At 39.5% G+C, this 22,384-nt stretch overlaps 3 protein-coding genes across 3 annotated transcripts; 1 reads left to right on the forward strand and 2 right to left on the reverse strand.

The window, feature by feature from the left end:
• Positions 1-4,900: 4,900 nt before the first annotated feature.
• LOC110962867 (inward rectifier potassium channel 2-like) lies at positions 4,901-10,493 on the reverse strand. Its single transcript, XM_022210929.2, has 2 exons — positions 10,304-10,493; positions 4,901-8,279 (listed from the first exon to the last, which is right to left on the reverse strand). The coding sequence occupies exon 2, from the start codon at positions 8,029-8,031 to the stop codon at positions 6,715-6,717; it is 1,317 nt and encodes a 438-aa protein (XP_022066621.1). The 5' UTR covers positions 8,032-8,279; positions 10,304-10,493; the 3' UTR covers positions 4,901-6,714.
• Positions 10,494-11,133: 640 nt separating this feature from the next.
• Positions 11,134-12,362, reverse strand: LOC110962859 (inward rectifier potassium channel 16-like). The gene has a single exon (XM_022210920.2). The coding sequence runs from the start codon at positions 12,352-12,354 to the stop codon at positions 11,209-11,211; it is 1,146 nt and encodes a 381-aa protein (XP_022066612.1). The 5' UTR covers positions 12,355-12,362; the 3' UTR covers positions 11,134-11,208.
• Positions 12,363-18,591: 6,229 nt separating this feature from the next.
• On the forward strand, positions 18,592-21,985 carry LOC110962849 (5-hydroxytryptamine receptor 3A-like). Its single transcript, XM_051941508.1, has 8 exons — positions 18,592-18,659; positions 18,936-19,059; positions 19,503-19,609; positions 19,708-19,877; positions 20,235-20,350; positions 20,846-21,056; positions 21,146-21,304; positions 21,431-21,985. Exons 1-8 carry the CDS (start codon positions 18,592-18,594, stop codon positions 21,697-21,699), a joined length of 1,224 nt encoding a protein of 407 aa, XP_051797468.1. The 3' UTR covers positions 21,700-21,985.
• The last annotated feature ends 399 nt before the right edge of the window (positions 21,986-22,384 follow it).

The raw sequence follows: 22,384 nt of genomic DNA on the forward strand, positions 1-22,384 counted from the left end.
TCCTCATAAACAAGCCCTTCTCAAGTATCCCCTGTCCTTTAAATTCCCCATCCTGGAAAGCACTCAAGTTTTGTTTTTGTTTTTTTTCATATTCATAATTTATTTTAGTTTATTGTTGCTTTGCAGAGGGTTTAGGACTTTGTTGTAAAGATGCTTGCAGGATAATCACAGACAGGACAAGAATAAGACAACAAATAGGCAGAGTCAAGATTTAATTCAAGGAAACAGAGAGAAACAGAAAGCAGTCTGCATAGTTGCACTCTGTCGCTGGCGTGATACATCACTGGTAATTAATTGTAACTGTGGATCCACACCGCCAGCAGTTCTGATTGGAAGCAGGCAGCGTAAATGGTGGTCAGGTGGGGTTGTGCTTACAATTGCACCTCCATTATAGGCAGCAAAGTGCGACTGCACACCGAGCCAAGTCCTCTCAGTGTGAGGTACTACTGTTCACGAGCCAACAATGAGCATAAAGTGGGTATCACTTTTGTTTCCTGGCTCTGTGTGTATTTGTCAAAGTCAAAGAGCCCAGAAGGATAAAGGTCATTGGCACGAATAGACAGCAGCTACTGACAGATACAATAATGTGACTGCAGGTCTCTAAGTGCATTCTGCCCTAATGACAATGTGTGCAAACAATCTCAGACCAATGGTGATGTATTTGCGAGAGAATGGAAAGGAAAACATAACCAGAAAAGTAAAGTAATAAATTAACAGTGCACAATCGCAGCTGCTGGGCACTGAATCCCTATTCTTTTTGTCGTTGCTGCGTGTGTGAGAGGACACACCCACTGTGGTATAATATATACATATTGTCTTTCAGCAGGCCTGGGGAATGGAAAAAGCCTGAATCCTGTCCAACATATTGTACCTGCTGGATTCTCCTATTCCTCCCCTGAGTGTCATGAGACACTCAGCTGTCGAAGATGAAGCCAAAATGGGCGTCAGTTGGTGGGTGTGTTTGTGAGTGTATGTTTGTTCACATGTAGGAGGTTATTATAGTTTAAAATCTGAGGCTATAATTAAATATAAGTGGGGGAAAACAAATGAGCAAAATGAGCACTATTTTGTGACTAAATTTCAAATCTTCCTGTTACTTTTAGCTGTCAAACATTAATTGATAAAACATGAGAGATTACCATCAGATGTCTTTGAAATATCCTCAGTATTTGTCCATAAATATATGTTTATATTTTTTAAAAAAAAAAAGCTGAAATAACAACTAAAGTGACTGATAAACTAAATAAAAGCCTAAAAATGAAAATGACTAACCCCTGTATGACACTAAAAACAGTTGGAATACCTCAGCGTTGAGTGGAGACAGATCACCACAGGGGTTTCTCTGCCACTTGCCAGGAAGCCCCTTCACAGACACACACACACAAGCAGAAGGTTCTGACAAGTATGTCAGCTGTTGGCTCTTTGGAGAAACACTTTAATCGGTGATCTGACGCTCAAGTCCTTTTTAAGTTAGTTAACTGTAAACATGTGTGGTCCCAACATAAATGCATGTCCTTGATTGCAGCTCTGGGTGTATTTTAAAATCAGGCTTCATCTGCAAATTCTAGCTTCTTGAATGTACTAATTGCACAGAATTATGTAGGTTTACAACAGAAGATAATTTTTGGTTTCACCAGGCCGTCTCAGCCAGGTCAGTAGCGTATAAGAGAAACTGTTGTCAAACTATACCTGGTTAAATAAAGGAAAATAGAAGACATGCTTGAACATGCAAGAAATAAACTCTCATGAATGCACAGGAGACACTTGTATATTTCCTGAACACGCTCTTTGTGCATCTTCCGCTACTATTACTACCCAGAGCATGTTGACACACAATTAAGGCTGCATTTCTTTGGCGAACTGGGTTAGCATTTCTGCAGCAGCAGCGTTCCGTACGACAGATGGCAACATGATCATCTCTGCCATCGCATTTTGAAGATGAGAAGTGAATATCAGTGTTTTGCCCCCAGTGCCACAAGCCGTCATCAGTCATGCTGCTGCCATCATTGACCGACTTGCAGACTGCATGAGAGAGCAGGTCTCCGCTGCTCTGTCAGACATTCCAGAGGACTTATGTAACTGTCATGTCATCAGCATTATATAATTACCTAAATTAATCCTATTGTACTGTGGGATTTATTTTTTTTTCTGTTTGTTGTTTCATTTTCCTCCAGTCAATGCTCAAAGTTTTAAATTCAGCTGCAGGTGACAATGTTGGAAATTGTGAATAATAACTTTGAATTCCCAAAATACTGCCACATTTCCTATCATGGTAACATGAAAGTATCAGATGACAAGTTTCAGGAGTTCACTGCTGATGACAGTGCAATGAGGCGAATATATTGCATGAGTTATATACTTGTCATACCAAGGTCAACTCCACCATCAGGCACATCCCTCAGACTTGTGTTAGTTTTCATCCACAGAGAACAGTATGCTGTCTGCAGGTCCCAGTTCCAGAGGAGGCAATAAATTATTTTGACAGAATGGTTACAATTTGCAAATGTGACTACTACTACTACAGTCTGAATTTTCAGTTGAGATTATCTAACAGAGTGAGAAAAAGTGGAGTAACTAAGTGTAATGGAGCTTCTACATTTGTCAGGTAGACGGAAACAGAGTCACTTCCCAACATCTGCAGAGACAAATTGCATAGATGTGTCTTCAGGACTGCAAACCGAATCCAGCAGCCTCTGAATTGCTACTTGACATGTTCAACCTCGATGGCTGAAAGTCTCTGCACAGTCTTTCATCCAGGAGAATTTCTTTTCTGACAATATGGATCTAAAATCAGTTTCAGTAGGCACCTGCAAGACATGGGATCTAAATGAATGTTAACTGTCCTTTGACACAGTCTATCTCATGAAGTATGTTGAAAAACATAAAAATCACTCTTGGATTTTCACAATTTGCCTTCACAATGAAAAACTTTTTAAAATCTGATTTACATTATTCAATACTGTCAGTGGCTCCACCTGATGACCTTTGCCTCACACTTAAGATATATATTCAGGCCAAACACCTACAGTTACAGCTATTTATAAAGCGACAAGCTACGGATGTGGCCCACATAAGATCATCCTCAGATAATTTTTCCGATATAATACCCTTTCTAAATATGGAACGACTTTGTCCAGGCTACACACACTTCCTCCCCAGCAATAAATATGCCTGTGATTTTAATACACTCTAAAATTATGTGCGTAAGCTTTCTCCAAGTGGCAGGCACTGAGATGAACCAGGAGTGTTTCTGTTTTCATAACGGCTGACAGGAGAACAAATTCTGCACTTCCACTGGTCATATCTTTATGTTTTATTGGTTCACACTGAGGTCTGACACATGAAATTTTTCATTTAAGATGCTAAAACTGTCTCCGTATTTGACAAAAAACAGATTATTTAAATACATGTGGTGTCCTGTGTAGCTTTACCAGTAAGTTGTTTATGTTTATGGTCACTCGTCTGATCTGAAGGTCAAGCTAATCAGCCTGTTGTTAATAAGCCAGTTCAAGGGAATTCAGTGAGACGTCATCAACAGCATCGACAGGAGCTCTCCAGCCAACACTGGTTGTCAATTTCTGTATCCAGCACATACTGTACAGCCACCATCCCGTCAGGTCAACGTCACTGCAATCGCTGCGAGAGTTTAGGTGTGATGTTGCAAAACTCTACTGAAAGCTGGCATTAAATGACTCTGGGCCTGCAAGGTTCATGTAGCAAACATCACTGCAGGATTATCTTTAATATTATAAAAAGAGAACAACTTCAGTAGCCATTTTTTTTCTTTTTCTTTCTTGCAAACATAGCAGAGTGATTTCTTTCAAAAAATTATGGAAATTTTTTAACAACAAACAACAAAATAAAAGACAGGTCCCATTTTTTACCCTAAACTGGAACTTTGTGGCATTTTCATTCGCTAATGTGGAAAAAGCCCAGAGGCAGCACCCACTTCCTATGTAGAAACAAATCAAATCGGCTCACTGCCTCCCTGCGGATGTGTCTGATCAATCAGTTGCATTCTGCCAGGGTGAGAGGCAAAGTCTGTGGCGGGCAGAATGCAACTCTGGATGGAAAATAACTAAATTCGCAGACATATGTGTCACACTGCAAACCCAGGTTCATCTGTGATACAATTACATTGATCACATCTATTATTTAATAGCACGTTAATGCTGAATTAGAGGAGTCGTTGGGAGAACACACTGCATATTCTCTCTCTCATATCCTCTGGAGTACTGGCTTGTTATGCAATGTCTGCATCCAGAGGGTCTTGTTGACAGATCATTACCAACAAATCTGTAATTTCTACGAAAAATCTTTAAAAATTTTAACATGTACATCCAAAACAGTTAATCAGAATTTGGATACAAGTTGATGTTGTCTTCAGAATTGTAACTTTATAAAGAGTGCATTCTACAGTAATATACAGTTGGTAATTCTACACATTTACACTTTTCCTGAAGACACTCTGCAGAGCAGCATACACATATTTTCCACACTTTACAAAAAGAGATTTGGAAAATTGAATGAGGCGTTCTTTCCATTGCTGTCTTTGAAAATGACTTTCAGTGGAGGCGACAGATGTAGTGTGGGGCCTCTGTGGGCTTTCACGGAGCTGGAGTGAGTCAGTTTGGTGAATTATAGTAAATGACAGTGTGAGCTCTGACAGCTAGCAGCCTCGAATTTGGGCCACAGCTCTAAATTAGAATAGCAGCATGTGTGTCATACAGGCCTTTACTCAGCTCAGCAGTTCCAGATGTCACACATTTTGGGTCAAAATGGAATTTTTTTTTGCAGTTTTAGAGAACGGTGAGCTTTTATCTGTTAATCAGTTGAAAGAGCATGCAGGCAAAATACTGTCATCATGTGGTAATTACAATTAATGCATTCAACGTCATAATGAATTTCAGTTTTTATTGAAAAAAGGACATAAACAGTTTTGAACAACTGCAATATCAATTTACAGTATTTGCATTATAATTTACAAAAGATTTGTTTTAAAAAATGTGTACAGGCTCTGGTTTGTGCAGGAAGGTGGGAAGACCCTGGTAGAAAAATATAGACCTAAGACAGGAAAAGTGCCACTGTGAGAACAGATAAAGTTCTTTAATAGATTTCTTTGCCAGAGAAACACTAAAGCATTCTGGCATCCACTGACATTATCCAAGCTTGAATGTGCCACAGTAACACCTAGAGTAACAGGTAAAGATCAGTCTAGCATAAGCCTGAAGTCAAGTGTGCTCCAAGCATTCAGGATTTCTGATTGTAAGTGAAATAAATCCTGATCTTTAATAAGACAAATCGAGCGCACATTCAGAAAAAAAAAAAAAATCAAAAACAACTTCACACCTGCAGTGCTGAAATGAGAGGGTTAATTAGGATGTGTCCAAATTCTGCACATCTCCCATGCCATGTTTCACCAGCCAACCCCTGTTAGATGAGGAAAAGGTTTCAAGTCAACTAACAGAAGAGCTATGGTTCTCTGTTATATATATGGACACATTTGGCTTTGGGTAAGAAAAATTTCTGCTCTTGTTGGGGAGAAAAAGTCTCTGGTGAGGAAGAAAGTGCACTAAAGCTTTGGAAAACACACTGACAAAGTCATGCTTGTCTACAGCTAGAAATAACACTAAAGGCTGCATCTGCAATCTTTGAAATAGATACTTTAAAAGACAAATAATACATTATGGCTCCTAGATGTCTGTCTAAACATACAATATGTAACTTAGCAGCACTTATCGTCAACATTCATAGCCTTAGCTCAGGGTCAAGCTTCATGTCACTTTCTACCACTGAACAGTATTGCACATTTGGACACAAAGAAGAAATTGGCAGTATACTGCGCAATGAATCTCATCCTAATGTTTCTTCCAGTGACATCTAATGCAGTGTGTGTCAGTCAAAGCCACACCAACTGAGTGCCTCTACTGGGACTTTTGTTTATGCACACATTGCAAAAGATGCTATACTTAGACAAAGATGATAGGTTGAGGAGCATAGTGTACTCACACTCGAAATCTGTGCAAGACATCATTTTTCCTGCATCCCGCCACGAGACCAAAGAAGACTTTAAAAAAATCTTTGCTATGAGACCAGCTCATTAACAACTGATAGCCTATTTTTGTGCTGGTGGTGTAAAAATGTTGTCAGTAGCCTCTAAAACAACATTGTTTGATTTTAAATGGTTAAATTGTCCAAAAAAAAAATTAGGCTGGCATTTTAAAACTTCAAGTTTAATTGATTAATAATCAAATAAATTAAAATATTTTACCTAACCATAATTTCATGTGACATTATGCCACAAAACAAAGCTATTACACCCAGGATGTTCAATGCAAAATGTGCAGATTGGGAATATGCAATTGAATAAATAAGCAAATCTGACCCCAAACTGCTATTCTAATAAATATTTTACCTTAGATACTGTCATGCAGTATGCACATAAACAGACTGAACAGTGTGTAAGTGAGGGCATCTAACCCATTTGTATCCTTCTTGCTCCATGCAACCAGTTCATTTATCACCACTTGCACCATAAACAGTATAACATGTTTGTATTTCCTTGGTGTATCGTGCACGAGCTTCTGCATAGAGGACTCAAATTGCAGTCTTTTACAAACTGTCATGCAATTTCAAAAACAGCAATCAGGACCAAAGTTCAAGCAAACTTTAACATACCCTGTGGTAGTTTTTAAACCTCTGCTACACCTCCAGTCATATTTCAGATTCTGCCGTCAAAGGCGTGGATTCTAAAGGCAAGGAGTCCAGATTGCATTCAGAGTCTGACACCACATCTGGGTTTGTATCCTCAAGTGCACAAACCTCAGCACCCCTCATCACCCTGTTTTCCTCCTCCTCAAACTCCTCCTCCATCTCAACCTTTTCAAGGGCCACTTCATTCTCATAACAAAATGAGTTCCTGGAGCTGGAGGCATTGGACTTCTTCTCGGCCAGTTCTCTTGCACTGCAATTGGGTGTGCTGGGCACCTCATAGGTGTTATCAAACCGAGAGTAGTCCACTTTGTAGTAGTTCTTTTCTTCAAAGAGCACCGGCTCAAAACGGTGGCCCCAGAGAATCTCGCTGGCCACATAGGAGCTCCGACACTGAGTAGTCATGGCTGTAGCCTCAACCATGCCCTCCAGAATCACTACAATCTCAAACTCTGCTGTTTCCAACTCCTGCTTACCCATCTCGTAGAATGGGCTGTCCTCATCAATCTCATGCACAATGGTAATTGGAGACACCAGGAAGATTCTGTCAATGCCGCTGTCAAAGCCCACGTCGATGTCTACCTGGTCCAGAGGGATAAACTCTCCCTCAGCAGTGGTGCGGGACTTAAGGAGCTGGGCCCTTACATGGGCCTCCACCAGGTGACTCTTCCTCATGTTACCCACCCGCCACATCAGGCAAAGTTTGCCATCCCTCATTGCCACTGTAGCATAGTGGCTGAACACCAGGGTCTCATTCCTCTTTTTGGGCTTGGCCATCTTGGCCATGACAGCACCGATGATAAAAGCATCAATGATGCAGCCCACAATGCTTTGAAAGACCACCATAAAAACTGCAATGGGGCACTCCTCTGTCACATAGCGATAGCCATAGCCGATGGTGGTTTGAGTCTCCACTGAGAACAAAAAGGCAGCAGTAAAGCTGTCCACATTGGAAACACACATCTGAGTCTCACTCTCTAAGTCCCCATAAGAGAGGGCCACTACCCAGAAGACAAAGCCAAAAAACAACCATGACAGCAGGAAAGAAAGGCAGAATATCAGCAGCATCCAGCGCCAGCGAATGTCCACACAAGTGGTGAAGATATCTGCCAGGTAGCGCTGGCCTTTCTCACTCATATTGATAAACTGCACATTGCAGTGGCCGTCCTTCCTGACAAAGCGGCTCTGACGCTGGTGCTCTGTGTGTCCCTTGTTGACATTGCCATTTCCGTAGCCATTGGGGACAGCAATAGTAGCCAGCTTCATGCCGTCTTCCTCAGAGGACACAATGCTGTAACGGTGGCTTCGCACACTCCCCATCACTTCCACCTGGGAGGGCTGGGCCGATTCTGCTTTGGAAAACAGTCTAAGTTTTTGGTAGAAGCGTTGGAGAAACAGTTTTGAATGATCCTGGGGACAAATTCAACCAGAAAACGTGGACAACAGGACTCAATCCTGTGGGGAACAGGGAAGACCCAAAGTGCGTTTCAGTGGCCGTGTTTTGCACCGTTGGTGAGAGCGGGTCACACCTCTCTGACGTTTGCTTTGGACCTCATCAGTGAAGTGGGCTGTGGAAATTACAGAGAGAGAGAAAACTGGTTTTAAAGTAATTGGCAGAAAGCAGAGCAAAGATCAGTGCATGCTGGTGTCTGGTTACCTGCTGTCTAAATAATGCAGTGTACACTCAATGACAGGAGTACTATTCTTGCATACACAGACAATGTATAAAAAAATGTATGCAGGCAGTCAGAGACACACTGAGCACACTGAGAGACTATTGTCAGCAATAGATTAAAAGTAGAAAAGGATGTTTACACTGTTTGATCTAAGTATTAATTAGGCATGTCCGTCCATGGGGAGCTGAGTCAAATTACAGATGAAGTTGTTAATCCAGCGAGCCACAGCAACACAGTGCAAGTAGCTGTTCTGTACAGATGTGTCTCTGAACTCTGCACAGAAAATCCTAAACATAGCATGAATTAAAAAACTTACAGCATATCCACTAATGATTGTTTTTAATTATGGTGTAAGCATAGAGATAAACTGAACCAAAATTACTGAGCCAGTAACCTTGCATTATATGTAATAGAACAACAAGGGCAGCTAAATTAGAAAAGCTATTGACTCGGTGTGTGTGGCATTAGAAGTCCATTAAAATACAACACCACAGGCTACAAAAGGCTGTGGACAACCAGACATGCTGTGCTTGTGCCAAAATAACTCCCCGCCTCCACTTTCTTAACTGTCTCATCTGAGTTTTTTTATATTGTGTCCAAGTTGAAAAGATTCATAACTAAAAATCCAGAGGTCAATTCAGTACATATTCTCATTGTTCTGAACTGCTAATGCTGAAAGTGCAGCACAGATGTCAAAAAAGAGATTCTTGGTATGCAACACAAGTCGTCTTTGTTCTGTCATTTGATTTTATGTCTCTTAAGCTGCTCAAAATGTCACGTGTGAAAAGATGTGCAGGACATGGTCTCCCAGCATGATCTTTGTTTTTCTCATCCGGTGATGTCACTGCTCGAAATAGCAACATGTCACTCACACTATTGACAATATGGGGCTCCATTCATCTACAGCTCAAAGCCTGGCAAATAATTTAGTGTAATGGGTTCCAATAACTGTCTATACTAGTAAAAATGCTGTTCCATCTCCTAAATACAACATGCAAAATGTACTAATTACTTGCATAAATTTAATGACAAAGACATGAACATGTTAAGTGCATGTCAAGTTTATTTAATGCGCATCCTGTCCATTGAGTCAAATAATTTTTTTTTTTTTAGATGAGTTGTCTGGTGTTACTGCGGCATTCAAACAAACGCACACTTAACCGTGCATAGCTGACCCTCCCTGTGCAAACCAAACCTCTAACTTTTGACACTGACTGCATTACGGCCTTATTGCACCGTAGAGCTAGCTTTTATCTGCTCATTATATCACATCACTTATTGCTGCAGGTTGTTACATGGTGACAGACCAAGGCTTCCAGAGGCTGCACAACCTGTGATTGTTTGTTTTGCATGTGTTCTCAGTTGGAGCCAACAGCCGAGGCAGATGGAAACTGGTTACATAAAGCTGCTCTATTTTTTATTACACAAATCAATAACTATGGCCAATCATTCGGCCGATGGTTTTTGTGATTTAAAGCTTTGTTGCTTGATGATATTGTGTATTTTGAGCAATTTCACATTTTTTTCTGTTATTGTTATTTTTTAATAACTTTGACTTTTAAATCTAAAGTATTAAAGGATTACAAAGATTCACCTCCTGCACAGACATTGTTAGTTCAAATCAAGGACAGGGGTTAGGATATCCAGTCAGCATAATTCCTCTAAGACAGATTCCACATATATAACAACAACAACAACAATTATAATAATAATAATGAAAATAAATGAATAAAAGTGATGCGTAATACTAAATTACAGCACATGAAACATTTTTTTTTCAGAAGTTGAATTCATTTCTCACGACTTTTTGAATTTTTAACTAGAATACAGGAGCACACATCATTAATTGCAGCTTGATCTATAGTGAAGCTTATATTTCCCACAGCATATAGCAGTTTCCCGCTTCATACACCTACCTGTTGGTCCTTGCAGCACAAATCAAATCTTCCCTTGTTGTAATATGTCCCATATGCGCCAGGCATGCGCACCTCCTCTCTTTTTTTAATCTCGCGGCTCTTTTATAATGGTCTCCTGGTTTCCCGTCTTGAGCTGTAAATTCTGCCATAACCCTCTTCAGCAATACTGAAGAAGATATTTGTCGTTGCAAAGACCGACTTTAAAAACACGTGTGCCGATCCCCGCCCCCTGTCGCACTGACGGCCAATAGGAAGCTGCAGTGCCTGTTTGAGGGTCTGAGTCTGCAGAGAGGCTGTATATCATCTGTTAGAGTGGGAGACAAGGTGATAACAGGACCCTTTGAAAACTTGATATTGACAGTGGAGATGAGTAATAGCTGCAGTGCAAGTGCACATACAATAGGCATGCTTTTGTGAGTGATCAAAGTGATGAAATGCATGAATTGTAGTTGAGTCTTGGTAACATGTTTGTCCTTTTGTGTTTAAGACTTAAGCAAACACACTTGGTATTATGGATTACAATGCCTACAGTATATGACAACTTTCATATAATTAACTAGGGTTACAGTGATGTTGGGTGGCTAAACACAGGGTGGCGGTAAAGAGCTATAAAGGGATTTAAACTGAGACGTGCAAGCACCAAATAACTTCTATAAATCTTGTATAAAAGATTTCTTGAAATAAAAGAGCAGGCTTTTCAAGCTTTATTTGACTTAAATTTTCATATTTTAAAAGCATGAAGAAACATATCACATTACGAACACTGCACATGCTACAAATGTACATATAAACATATTTATGAGAGCTCAACTAATCACACAATCACAATAAGTAGTGTTGTAGAAACTATTCCACATGCGCTGCAATGCCATGCAGGCTATGTGTTATTTTCTTTGGTTGTTATGTTACAAAAAGGTTTGATTCATCACTTCCCCAGTGATATCAACGTTCACCTGACAAGCACCTCTGTGTCCATTGCTCTTGACAGATGGTAAGAGTGGGCTGCCCTCTACTGGACACCTCCTCCTGTCATGTTCCTCGGCACTCATGAAGGGCACTGACACCCACGACGTCTCGTTGAACAGACCGTAGTCAACCTTGTAGTGCTTCTTGCCTGATTTCACCATGTCCTGGAAACACTGGCCCCAGCGGATTTCTGTAGGTGTGTAGGAGGTTCGTGTCTGGTGGAGCATACCTGTGGAGTCGTCACTGTAGGTGAAAGACGCTACTATCTCAAAGTAGCCCTCCAGCAGGTCATCAGGGCCCAAGCTGTAGAGGGGGCTGCCTGGCTCCAGCTTGTGAATAATGGTGGCTGGTGTGACAAGGACAATGTTCTGGTCCTTGATGTCCAAGTCTTGGTATGACATCACAACGAAGCCCAGTGGTTTCTTCACATAGCGGACTAACTGAGCCCTGATGACCCCATCTAGAATGTGATTACCTCTCAGGTCCCCAAGGCGCCATGACAGGCATAGAACCCCATCTCGCAGGTTGACCACGGCACAGTTGCTGAAAGCAACCGTCTGAGCTCTCTTCCGAGCAGATGCCATCTTAGCCACGACAATGCCAATGATAATGGTGTCAAGAAGACAGCTGAACACATCTTGAACTGTCACCACAATAATGCCCACCATACAGTTCTCGGTCGTTGACCTGAAGCCGTAGCCAATAGTTGCCTGCGTCTCCATTGAGTACATAAAGGCTCCAGTGAAGCCACGCACGTTTGCCACACATAGATCCTCATCTGCGTTGTCACTGTCTCCATTTACGTACGCAATGAGCCAATAAATGAGACCAAAAAAGAGCCAAGACAGAATGTATGAAAGGGAAAAGATGAGGAGCATCACCCTCCAGCGGATCTCCACAAGAGTGGTGAAGATGTCCATCAAATATGGGCTCCAGTCTCCAGCGGGCTTATGAAACACCACAGGGAACTTGCCATCTTTCTGCATGTAGCGGAGGTGCTTCTCCTTGTTTCCCTTTTCCCTGCCCAGAGTGTGGACTGTGGTATAGTGGGTATCAATGACTTGTTCGCCTCTTTCTGTGCTCATTTTGACAGCTAGCTTTCAGTCTCCTGTTGAAAGACGGGGAAGATGGAAATGCAGAGGAGGATGTCAGTTGTACTTTTCTGTTTAGGTTGAATTACATGACAGTGTACTAATGAGCAGGAGGGGCAGCATTTCACTCATTACATGTGACTGAAATGTAAAATCCTCTCCAGCTTGTTTGTTAAGCTGAAACCTTCATGTTTGAGCAAGCAGCCTCGGTCACCCAGTGCCTCAGGCAGAAAATGACTTGAGCAGTGCCCTAAACATTCTTCAAGATCACAAACTTCCCTTGGTTGATTATTTACTGTTAGTTCTATTACAGCCTGGACACTGTCCAAATCATTTGTGCTAAAAGCTCTCTCTAATGCCCACATTATGACCATTTTCATTTAGTGTGTTCTGTTAAAAATACTCCAGCACTGAATTAAAGCTTAGAATTATTTGACATTGCATAATGTCAGGATAATGCTTAAGTTTAAGTTGTGGTCAGATTTCTGAATACAGATGCATCTATTACCAATATGTTATTGTAAAATACAATTTGTTGATTTTTTTGCTATTTTACCCAATATGGACTTTTACACATTGTAGTGCTTCAGTTTGTGCAGATATTTATCAGTCATCTGGCAACAACAAAGAGAATTATTGTCCCTATGTAATGGATGAGCCATGTAAAAGACTTTGATGGTCATAACAATGTACCGCAACTATGTACTTTCACTTTTAGTAGTATCAGCCATTTTGCCCAGTTGTTTCGCTAAATGTTTACATTCCCTAGTCTTAAGACTTAGTCTGGTTATATTGCTTCTGTTGTCGATTTCCATGTGTCATTTTAATTCTTGTTTGTTACATCAAGCTCAATATATCACTTCTGTGGATGTCACGACTTCTCCACAGACTTAATTTTTTTGTTAAATAGTTTTTTGAGTGAAATTTTATCCAATTCATTTTGAGTCTGATTCGGAACATCTGGCAGTAAGGTTGCAGACCGCAAACAAGTAAACACCACTCGCCTCTCCCTTCCTATCCAGGCTTATTGGAGAATCTACAGTGGCAGCGAAAGGCTTGAAAATGCTAAAGGTCCTATCTAGATCTAGAGTTTGATTTATACTGCAGAAGCATAACGGTGCAACACGCACTCCCATGGTATGGCTCATTCTAAAGCAATGAAAAAACGATTCCTATTTTCAGGTGGTGACACACTAATGAAAACAGAATTAGAAATATTATACTCTATGTTTGCCAATAAGTCCTCCTAAATCCTACACACTTTGGTAAAATTAATTAGTTTAATGGGCTTTGTTGTTGGATAAAAGGTTGAAGAAATTTTGTTTGATCATTTTAAAGGGGAAATTTCCATGTTGCTTGAATACTTTGTATAAACACTGTATAGACTTCTGCTCTTGACCATCTGATGAGATTAACTGAGACCTTGGATCAGGGTTGATCAGTTTCATTTATCTCTTTGAGTTTTCCCAAAGTGTGTTGTCTTCCAGATGTGACCCAGATCAAAGAAACATGAGCAGTCTTTTGACAATAAACTGAAAATGCTTTATTGCCGTGAAATAAAAAATGCAGTTGTAAAAGGTTTTTGTTCTCTGGCACATGTTGTAAGAAAGCAAGTCTCAGTTAATTAAGCAAAAATCTTGACTTCAGTGTCGTGCAGTTATTCCTCATAAGGGTAAATTATTACCCCCTAACTACCTCTAACAGCTCTCTCCTCCAAATGCTACCAAAAAAGTCAAATTTTAACCACACCACCTTCATTTCAGTAACTCATAAAATAATAAAGCTGTGACATTTATAGCACTTTCTTAGTCTGTACTCTAGTGCAGCTACTTGAGTTGTGACAGATAAAAACTTTGCTATCAAGGTTCAAGGTAGAACACTCACCTGTTTAATCAATAATTTTTTTTTCACACCATGTCCTTCCTGTCAGCCAGTTGGCATTTTTATTGCTTAATTGAATGAGATGAGAACATGTAGCTGATGTTTATCTCAGTTTATGACAAATAAACTGTTCAGTATAGTTTTAATTTTACACTGCCACTGTCTTTGCTAGGTTGTGACAAATGTAGTCTTTAAAACGGGTTTTACTGTAGTTTGGGCAAGTTGCTGTTGGTAGAAAGTCATTAATGAATTAAGTAAATAAAAAAGATACTTAGAGATGGAAAAATTCAAAGATTGTGGCGATAGGCATCTTAATGCGTGAGATCGTTTAGAGCAACACTGCTAAAAAACACTTAAACCGCGATATGATAAATGCTCAGTAATGTTGCTGCAAGTCATTATGTGATCATTTAGTGATGAATGCAGAAAAATAGCATATTTCCAGGTAAATGTGTTGTTTAAAGAGAGGAATACTCGACTCAGTACTCAGAGCCTGTTTTATGCAGGTCCACGAACAAGAACAATCAGGTCTAGGAAAAAGGTCGTTGGGAACCACTACCTGCTCACCCTCCAGCATAGACACAGAATCCTGTAACAAGCAGGGAATTTTACCATGACTAGCTTAAGCTGTTATGGTATCATAGTTCCATCTTAACTTTACCTCATCTCTATAGGTGCTAGAACTTTGCTGCCTTGTCCTCTCTGCATAATTTCTGACAGCACATTTTTTGTTTGTAATTTTATACATTTTTCTAATTTCTTGTTTTTATTTTTCATATTTAGGCCTTTTCTCTTTTTTAATCTATCAGAATGGACTGCACGGGGCTACACTCTGCCGCATTAGAGCACGACACACGTAAGATTGACTCTTTTATGTTCAAGACTTGTTGACATGACTCTTCATGAGTCACAAACTTTTATCATTTAACCACATGGCATAGTAAAATAACTTCTTCACATAGTTTACATTGTTGTGTGTCACTTATTATAACTGGATGCTACATTTTATCGGCTCTCTTTGGCTTGTTCAGTGGAAATAATGTATTTGTCAGTGCTTTTTAAAATATTTTTTGAAGTAGTCGCTATTCTTTCAGGTATTAGTTATTTCTATTATATTATAATAGCATTTTTATCAATCTGCAATTTTTGTAGAAATGCAAAGGCAGTTCTTTCATTTCTCTTTAGCATAGCAATTTCATATTACACTACCATCATATTCTTGCTTATTAACTAGCCCTTTATTATAGCCTAAAATGAGTACAAATAGCCCATTGTTCAACTTACGTGCAAAGTAGAAAGTATATCAGGTGTCACAGAAGTCCATCAGATCTTTTCCGCATTAGACAATGTTGCCCAGCTGAAATAAGCTCTGGGCTCATCTGGTTGCAGAATGTGACATTGTTGGGGGCTGGCCTGGTCCTGAGGCAAAGTCCTATTTTGTTCAGATATCAGAGCAATTGTTTCTGTAACCTTATTGGATAGTCCAGAAGGATTTATGACTTACGGAATATTTCAAGGGCTCCTCAAGACAAAAACATCAAATGTTCCGTCCTGTCCTTAACTGTTTGTCCAGGGATAATGAAACAGAGGTTGTGCAATCTAAATTGTCTTCCATTAGATAATAAAACCAGAGATATGTTTCTGATGCTGCAGATTGTTTTTCAGGTATTTCACTCATTTCCTTTCAAATTTCCTTGATTCATTAGACAGGAAGTTAACCTTTGCTCAACCAGGGGGAGACGTCATTGACCCTAGGATTTTCTTATACTCGATTGTCCTCAGTTTAGTTCTGATAAGAGAAGAAAGGTCACAACTGAACTTCCAGGATGTGTTAACTTGTCAACCGCATTTATTGCTGCCATAAGAGCAAGTAGAGCTGGTACAAAGAGGTCAGCAACACCCAAACAACCTTGTTGTGGCTTTTAAAAGTAGAACGTGATTTCCCCCTTCGTTTAAAACCCACATGATTCACCGCCTGTTTTTTTTTTGTTTGTTTTGTTTTGTTTTGAAGATCATGTGTGAAGACAAAGATAAGAGACATTCCTTTGAGAGATAACCTGGAAAGAAGAGTTCAGTAGTGTCATTCACAGGCAGCAACTTTAGAGTCAATAAATGACAGAAAATAGGATACTAGGACTTCTTTTACTGTAGTACTAAAAATACCCAACTATGAGAGTCACAGAGCAGCAGATGGATTTATACTGATTTATTTATACTTAAGTGTACCACACTACAGTGTGTCTAGTACTCTGGGTTCACAACATACCACACAAAAATCCCAAATAAATCTCAACAACTGAAATTTCAAGGAAACAGCGCTGATGACAGTGCTTACAATGCTTTTTCTAGATGTGACCCAAACAGGCCCACAAATCATGGCATGCGTGTGACGAAGGAGTCGAAACTGAACATGTAAGGTGTTCAGCAGAACATTCTGATCAGACGAATTACTGTAAGACAATATTTATTCAGTAGACTTAGGGGTTAGATCATTCTTTGTACAATAACAAGTTACTGTCTTATAAATAATAGATACTGTCTAAGTATAATTCAGCCAAAAGACAGAGATCCCCGTGTGTGCAATAAGACTCAGGAACATTACCAGCAGCCTTAGCGACTGGGAGGTCTGGTGCTACTCCAGAGAAGGATAGACTTTGTTGTTTAATTAAGGTGAAGTTGAGAATGAGGTTCATTTCATGTTTTACTGCCCAGTATACAAACATATAAGGGAGGTACTTTTCAGTGAGATGTCTTTTGTTTATGCTGATTTTTTATTTTTTTTAGTTTGACCATGAAAAAATTATGCTTTCGAAGGGGAACCTTTTTCATGACAGAACTTTAATCAATCAAAATAAGCAGTACAAGTGTGGAAACATTAGTCAATAACATGAAAGTAAAGACACCAATGCAGCATAAGAAAAGATCAACAACATGCCCAAGTTGTGTGTGTAGCTTTTTGCACGGGGAGATGCATGCAGGATATATTGAGGTCTGGCTGAATTAAGGTGTCATTTTTCAGTAGTGGTTACTGTACTGCGTAAAAAATAGGAAGAGACTATGTGGTTGTGACTTAAAAGTGTCCATATTCTGCATCATTAGGAGTGATGACAATGCCTTGAATGAAGTAATGTTGAGAGAGCAAGGCTTATTAAGGAAAAACTTAGAGATTTCAAGCTGTATTGTTAATAAATGAATACTGTGAAAATGAGTACAACATGTCCCAGGATGAAGGGGACATCCATTTTGTTCATAGCGGTATGTTGTGCAATGACTGATAGGATACTCTGCTATTTTGAAGCTAAAGAATATGTGAAATGTGACAATTCCACAAAGAATGGGCCATCAAGAAAAAACTCAAACTAGACAATCACTGAACTCAGGGATTCCACCGCCTAACTTGCGACAGAAAGCACCATGAAACCTGAAAGGTGCTGCATTAGCAAGCGTTTCCAAATGTTTGCAGGGTTCTTTTACGATCATGAACTCCATGAAATCTGTGTCAAATCCTGCAGATGGCCCTTAATATTGACCACCTTAAATGTGCTTGAGAATCATCAGTTGAAACCAATTAAGCATGGTCCAAACTACAGCCATGAGAAAGGCAACCGTTAGCCTAATAGCATAGTTGCCTAAGTCATGAAGGCCAAAACATGACTTAGGCAATTATGCTATTAGGCAAATGGATAAAAAATATCTGCATCGTATATGAACTTTTGAGTATAATTTCAAAGTCGTCCCTTTACTCATGATGAGCTTGATTTAATTCCAGACACACCACTCACTCCAAAGAGGGACACATCTGGTACATTTTTTCTTAATGTATATATTACTTTTCTACATAATTATAACACACAGTTTTACGTTTGAGATACACAAATTGTGGTAGCACATTTTCTATTTTTTTCTAACCTTACATAACATACTAAGTCAATTTACACATATAAGGGCCAATAAGAGCAAATTATAAAACCTGAATTCATTATACAGCTGTCCAAACAGAGTGTTTTTAATTGCCACGCCCTATCTCCATGGCATTGAAACCACAGAAGTCTTTGTCCTGCATTCGTAAGAGGAAGCCTGAGCTCTTTCAGGTACACTCACATCTCTATTACCATTTAAAATTTCAACCAGCTGTAATGACAAACAGCAGCTGGAGTTACCTGTGTCTGCAGGCAGGTAAACACACTGTGTGAGTAATTAGACTTGTGTTCTGACTGTTTGCACAGGATTACATGTTCTGTAATTAAACACGCGATGGTGTTCTTAAAAGGTATTGCGCGTTTGCTGTTTTCTCTTGAAGCTTACTGAATATGTGGTTGAACGTCATGAGGACAGGCCTATTTAAGAGTCATGTTGGGCCGAAACCTAAAGAAAAGGAAGACACGAACAGTGAAGAGTAAAGTGGCACACAACTGTTAGTAAATCTGTATTTATTAGTTATAGGTGAAGCCTAATAGTCTAAAATGGTGCTGTTAGAAATGCTGACATTTCCTATTCACAACAGGAAGAAGCCAATCTTTCTATTGATTTTACTAAATGCTGGTAAGTATAATTTAAGTACATTTTGGAGAACTACTACATTTGTTGAAGGTACTTCAAGAAGCTAAAGGCAGGTTTGAAGAAGTATTTCTAAAATTATTCAAGTTTTGGTTCACATCGATTTCAGTTTTAGGTGTTGGACTTGCTACAACCAGCTGTAAGAGTCGCCGATGTCTGGCTCAAAAGTTGATCGACAAAGAGTATGTCTCTCAGCCACAGGAGGACAACTGCACCAAATTAATTGCCGTGCCATTCCTTGAGTACCAAACTCTGTCTGTTGTAAGTATTTTTGTGCATATTTTATAGTGAACTTAATTGATAATTTGTTCTGATTTCTCCTTCATTATCTCATATATGATAAAAAATAATAATATTTCAGCTTCTTCTATGTGTGGCTATCCTTTATAATGTCTTTAATTTGTGTTGACTTTATTTATTATGGTAAACTTCTTTAAACAGAATTATAACATGCCCTCAAAAATAGAACTCAACTGAATTTAAGAAACAGGGACACATGCAAATTAACTGTTTTAACTTTTCCATCAGTTCTCTAATAGTGTGGATGCTATGTCCAACCTTTTATCATTTTATCAGGATACAAAGAATCTCCGCCTGATCACTCGGATGCAAGCTGTAATGGTAAGCTCAAAGATACTTACAAATTAAGAAAAACAAAGCCGAAATGTATTTTTATCAAAAGTGATTTTGATCTTAAAACACAGATGTGGACAGATCCTGAGTTGGCATGGAACACATCAGATTACCCAGTCGATGAAGTGATTCTCCCAGTGAAGAAAATCTGGACCCCAGAAATCCATGTAACAAATGGGTAAGTTAGTTAAATAGCATAAGAGGCTCAACTACTACCACAAAGTCAGTTCATGGATTTCTTGAAATTCATTGGAGGCATGTGTTTGTTGTCTGCAGAATAGTTGCAACTATGCAGCACAACTCTCATGACCTGCTGGTGTACAGTAACGGCACCGTGAAGCACAGTGTGATCATAAACGCAGAGGTAAACTGTGAAGTCAATCTGTTCAACTATCCCTTTGCTGCTGACGAGTGTCCTGTCGCAATCCAAGCCTGGTCCACTGATGGTGAGCTCAGCAATTCACTGATACAATTATTAATAAATTAATATTACATTAATATTATATTGAACATTTAGAACAAGTATATTAAGGAATAACTTCACTTTTTTGCAAATTCTTATCATTTTTTAAAATATGTTCCTGGCAAGTTTTTGCAGTTGTTTTTAGTTTAAAATGCACCATCAGTTTAATGGCATTTCAGTTATTTAAGTGCAGTCATTTTGCTACTAAAGACACAAAATTGACTACCCATGTCTTGCCTTTACAGCTACTTGCTAAACATATACTTTCAGATACTAAAAATCAATGGGTATTTAGGACACAGTGTTAAAAAATAATAAGCACTGTTGTATTTCCATTCAGGATGTGGCACTAAGCTGGCACTTGGTCGTTTGATGATGGTTGATGGAGCCCATGGAGATTGGCAAACTGATTATGTGAACTTCGATAAAAAACGAGATGACCGTAATTACATCATGGTGAGTTTATTAACCCAAGGGACAGTCATTCATGATTAAAGCAGGAAACAATTCTTCAAATTCTGGTACTACTGGTATTTATTTTCAAGAAACCTAAAGATGGCAGTTGAGCCATGTAACCGTCCCACCTTCTCAGATGTGAAGATTGGTTGCTAGTCTGATGGTAAACTTAATATCTTTGAGTGTTATGGTGGGACAAACCACGCAGTTCAATAATGAATCATCTTGGGCAATCTCTGGAAAAGCATAATGAACTTCTTTCACTATTTTGTAACATTTACACAGAAAAATATCTGTTTGATTAATTGCTACCTGCACCCCTAGAAGGAATGTCCTCTTCAGATTTCCACTGGAAAATTGCCTAAATAAACAAAATGCCTTCTGCTACCACTTTGAAGGAATATTTATTATTTTCTCTACCCTCAGACTGTGTGCTGGAGTTCTAAAAATAGCGAAAAGTTGTTTCTTTAAAATGATGTATGTTATACTCTTAAGGTATCACTCCGCATCAAACCTGCCAACCCTTTTATAACGCTGCTGCTGCCCAGTATGCTCATCATCTTGGCAGATATGGTCAGCTTCGCTCTACCACTGACAGGTGGCGAGCGCAATTCTTTCAAAGTCACTCTGGTTTTGAGCTTCACCATGTTCCTCAACATCCTCAATGATCAGCTGCCTGGAGACAGCTCATGCAGCCCTGTCATCCGTGAGTCATGCTGCACGTAAACATAAAAAAACACACATAAAATGTACAAGAGGCAGCATCACAGTCTAAGCATCAATCTATGTCTGTAGGAACCCATTTCTGTATTTGCCTGATCATCCTGGTGGTGAGTATGCTGGTGTCCTTGGTGCTGACAAGGGCAGCCCAAGATGGCGGCCTCATTCTCTGCTGCTGTTCCAAAAGGCCAGGCACAAAAAACACAAGAAGCAAGGAGCAGAAGCAGAGCGAGGGTGAGGAAGATTTAATAGTGTACATGTTGGGAGTCCATACTATAATAGTTCTGATACTGACAAGGGTATTTTGTCACTCACTGAGCCTTAATTTTTTTGATCTGATTGATACTTCAATCTTCACAGAAGTCAAGACTGATATCAGCGTCATACAGATGGATGCCTCAGGGGAGAGCACTCAACTGCTCGGAAAGGTGGTCAAATTCTTGGAAGCTCTTGATGCCAAAGATGAGGAAAATGAGAAGAGGCAGTGGACTGTCAACTTACTGGACAAGATCTTCTTCTGGTTCTATTTCATTTTAGGCACTGCATACTTTTGCGCCATGACTATTGTGATGGCAAAGTATCGGTGTAATGTTGACCATTTCGATTTCTGGTATGAAGAAATCTATTGATTATGTGTTATTGCAAGTCCTGATCCACTAAAACCACATCCACAATATTTATTCAGCCATATTTATCTCACGTTTACAATAGTGGCAGCTGGAAAGCTCAGTGACTAGCACTCCTGACTGGCACGGGAGATCGATGCTTCCCAGTCAGGGTGTAGCTGTCCAGGGGGACCTTTGGGAGGGCTCCTCAGTGCTGCCCCGCTTCCCTACCTTGTATCTACTCTTACACATATGTTGCTTTGAAAAAAAAAAGTGTCTGCTCAATGAAATTGTAGAATAATATGACAAAAATTGCAGGTGTGTACATGTAGTTTGTCTCTGAATCTTCAGCAAAACTGAGTTTCTGAAAAATCCAAAAATAAAACTATTTTATCTTTCAATCCTGTTCATGTATTTTTCTGTTCCAATAATGTCACATGGGGAACTAAATTATCCCATCAACGCTAAAAAATGCACATTTTATATCTGAGGATTTGCTCAGTATTTAACAATATCTGCTGAAGGACTTCTATAGCAGAATTCCAAGATGTTACTCTCAGGGAATTTCAACCCAAGGAATAACGTATAAACATTATAGCCCTAAAGTTAGCAAATGCACGGAAAAAATGTCAAATCGATTGAAGCATTGGATCCATAATGTGCTAAATCCTGATGCTCCTTGGTTGCCACCTTGTGGCTGAATCATTCT

Source organism: Acanthochromis polyacanthus, chromosome 21, assembly GCF_021347895.1.
Source record: "Acanthochromis polyacanthus isolate Apoly-LR-REF ecotype Palm Island chromosome 21, KAUST_Apoly_ChrSc, whole genome shotgun sequence".
NCBI lineage: Eukaryota > Metazoa > Chordata > Actinopteri > Pomacentridae > Acanthochromis > Acanthochromis polyacanthus.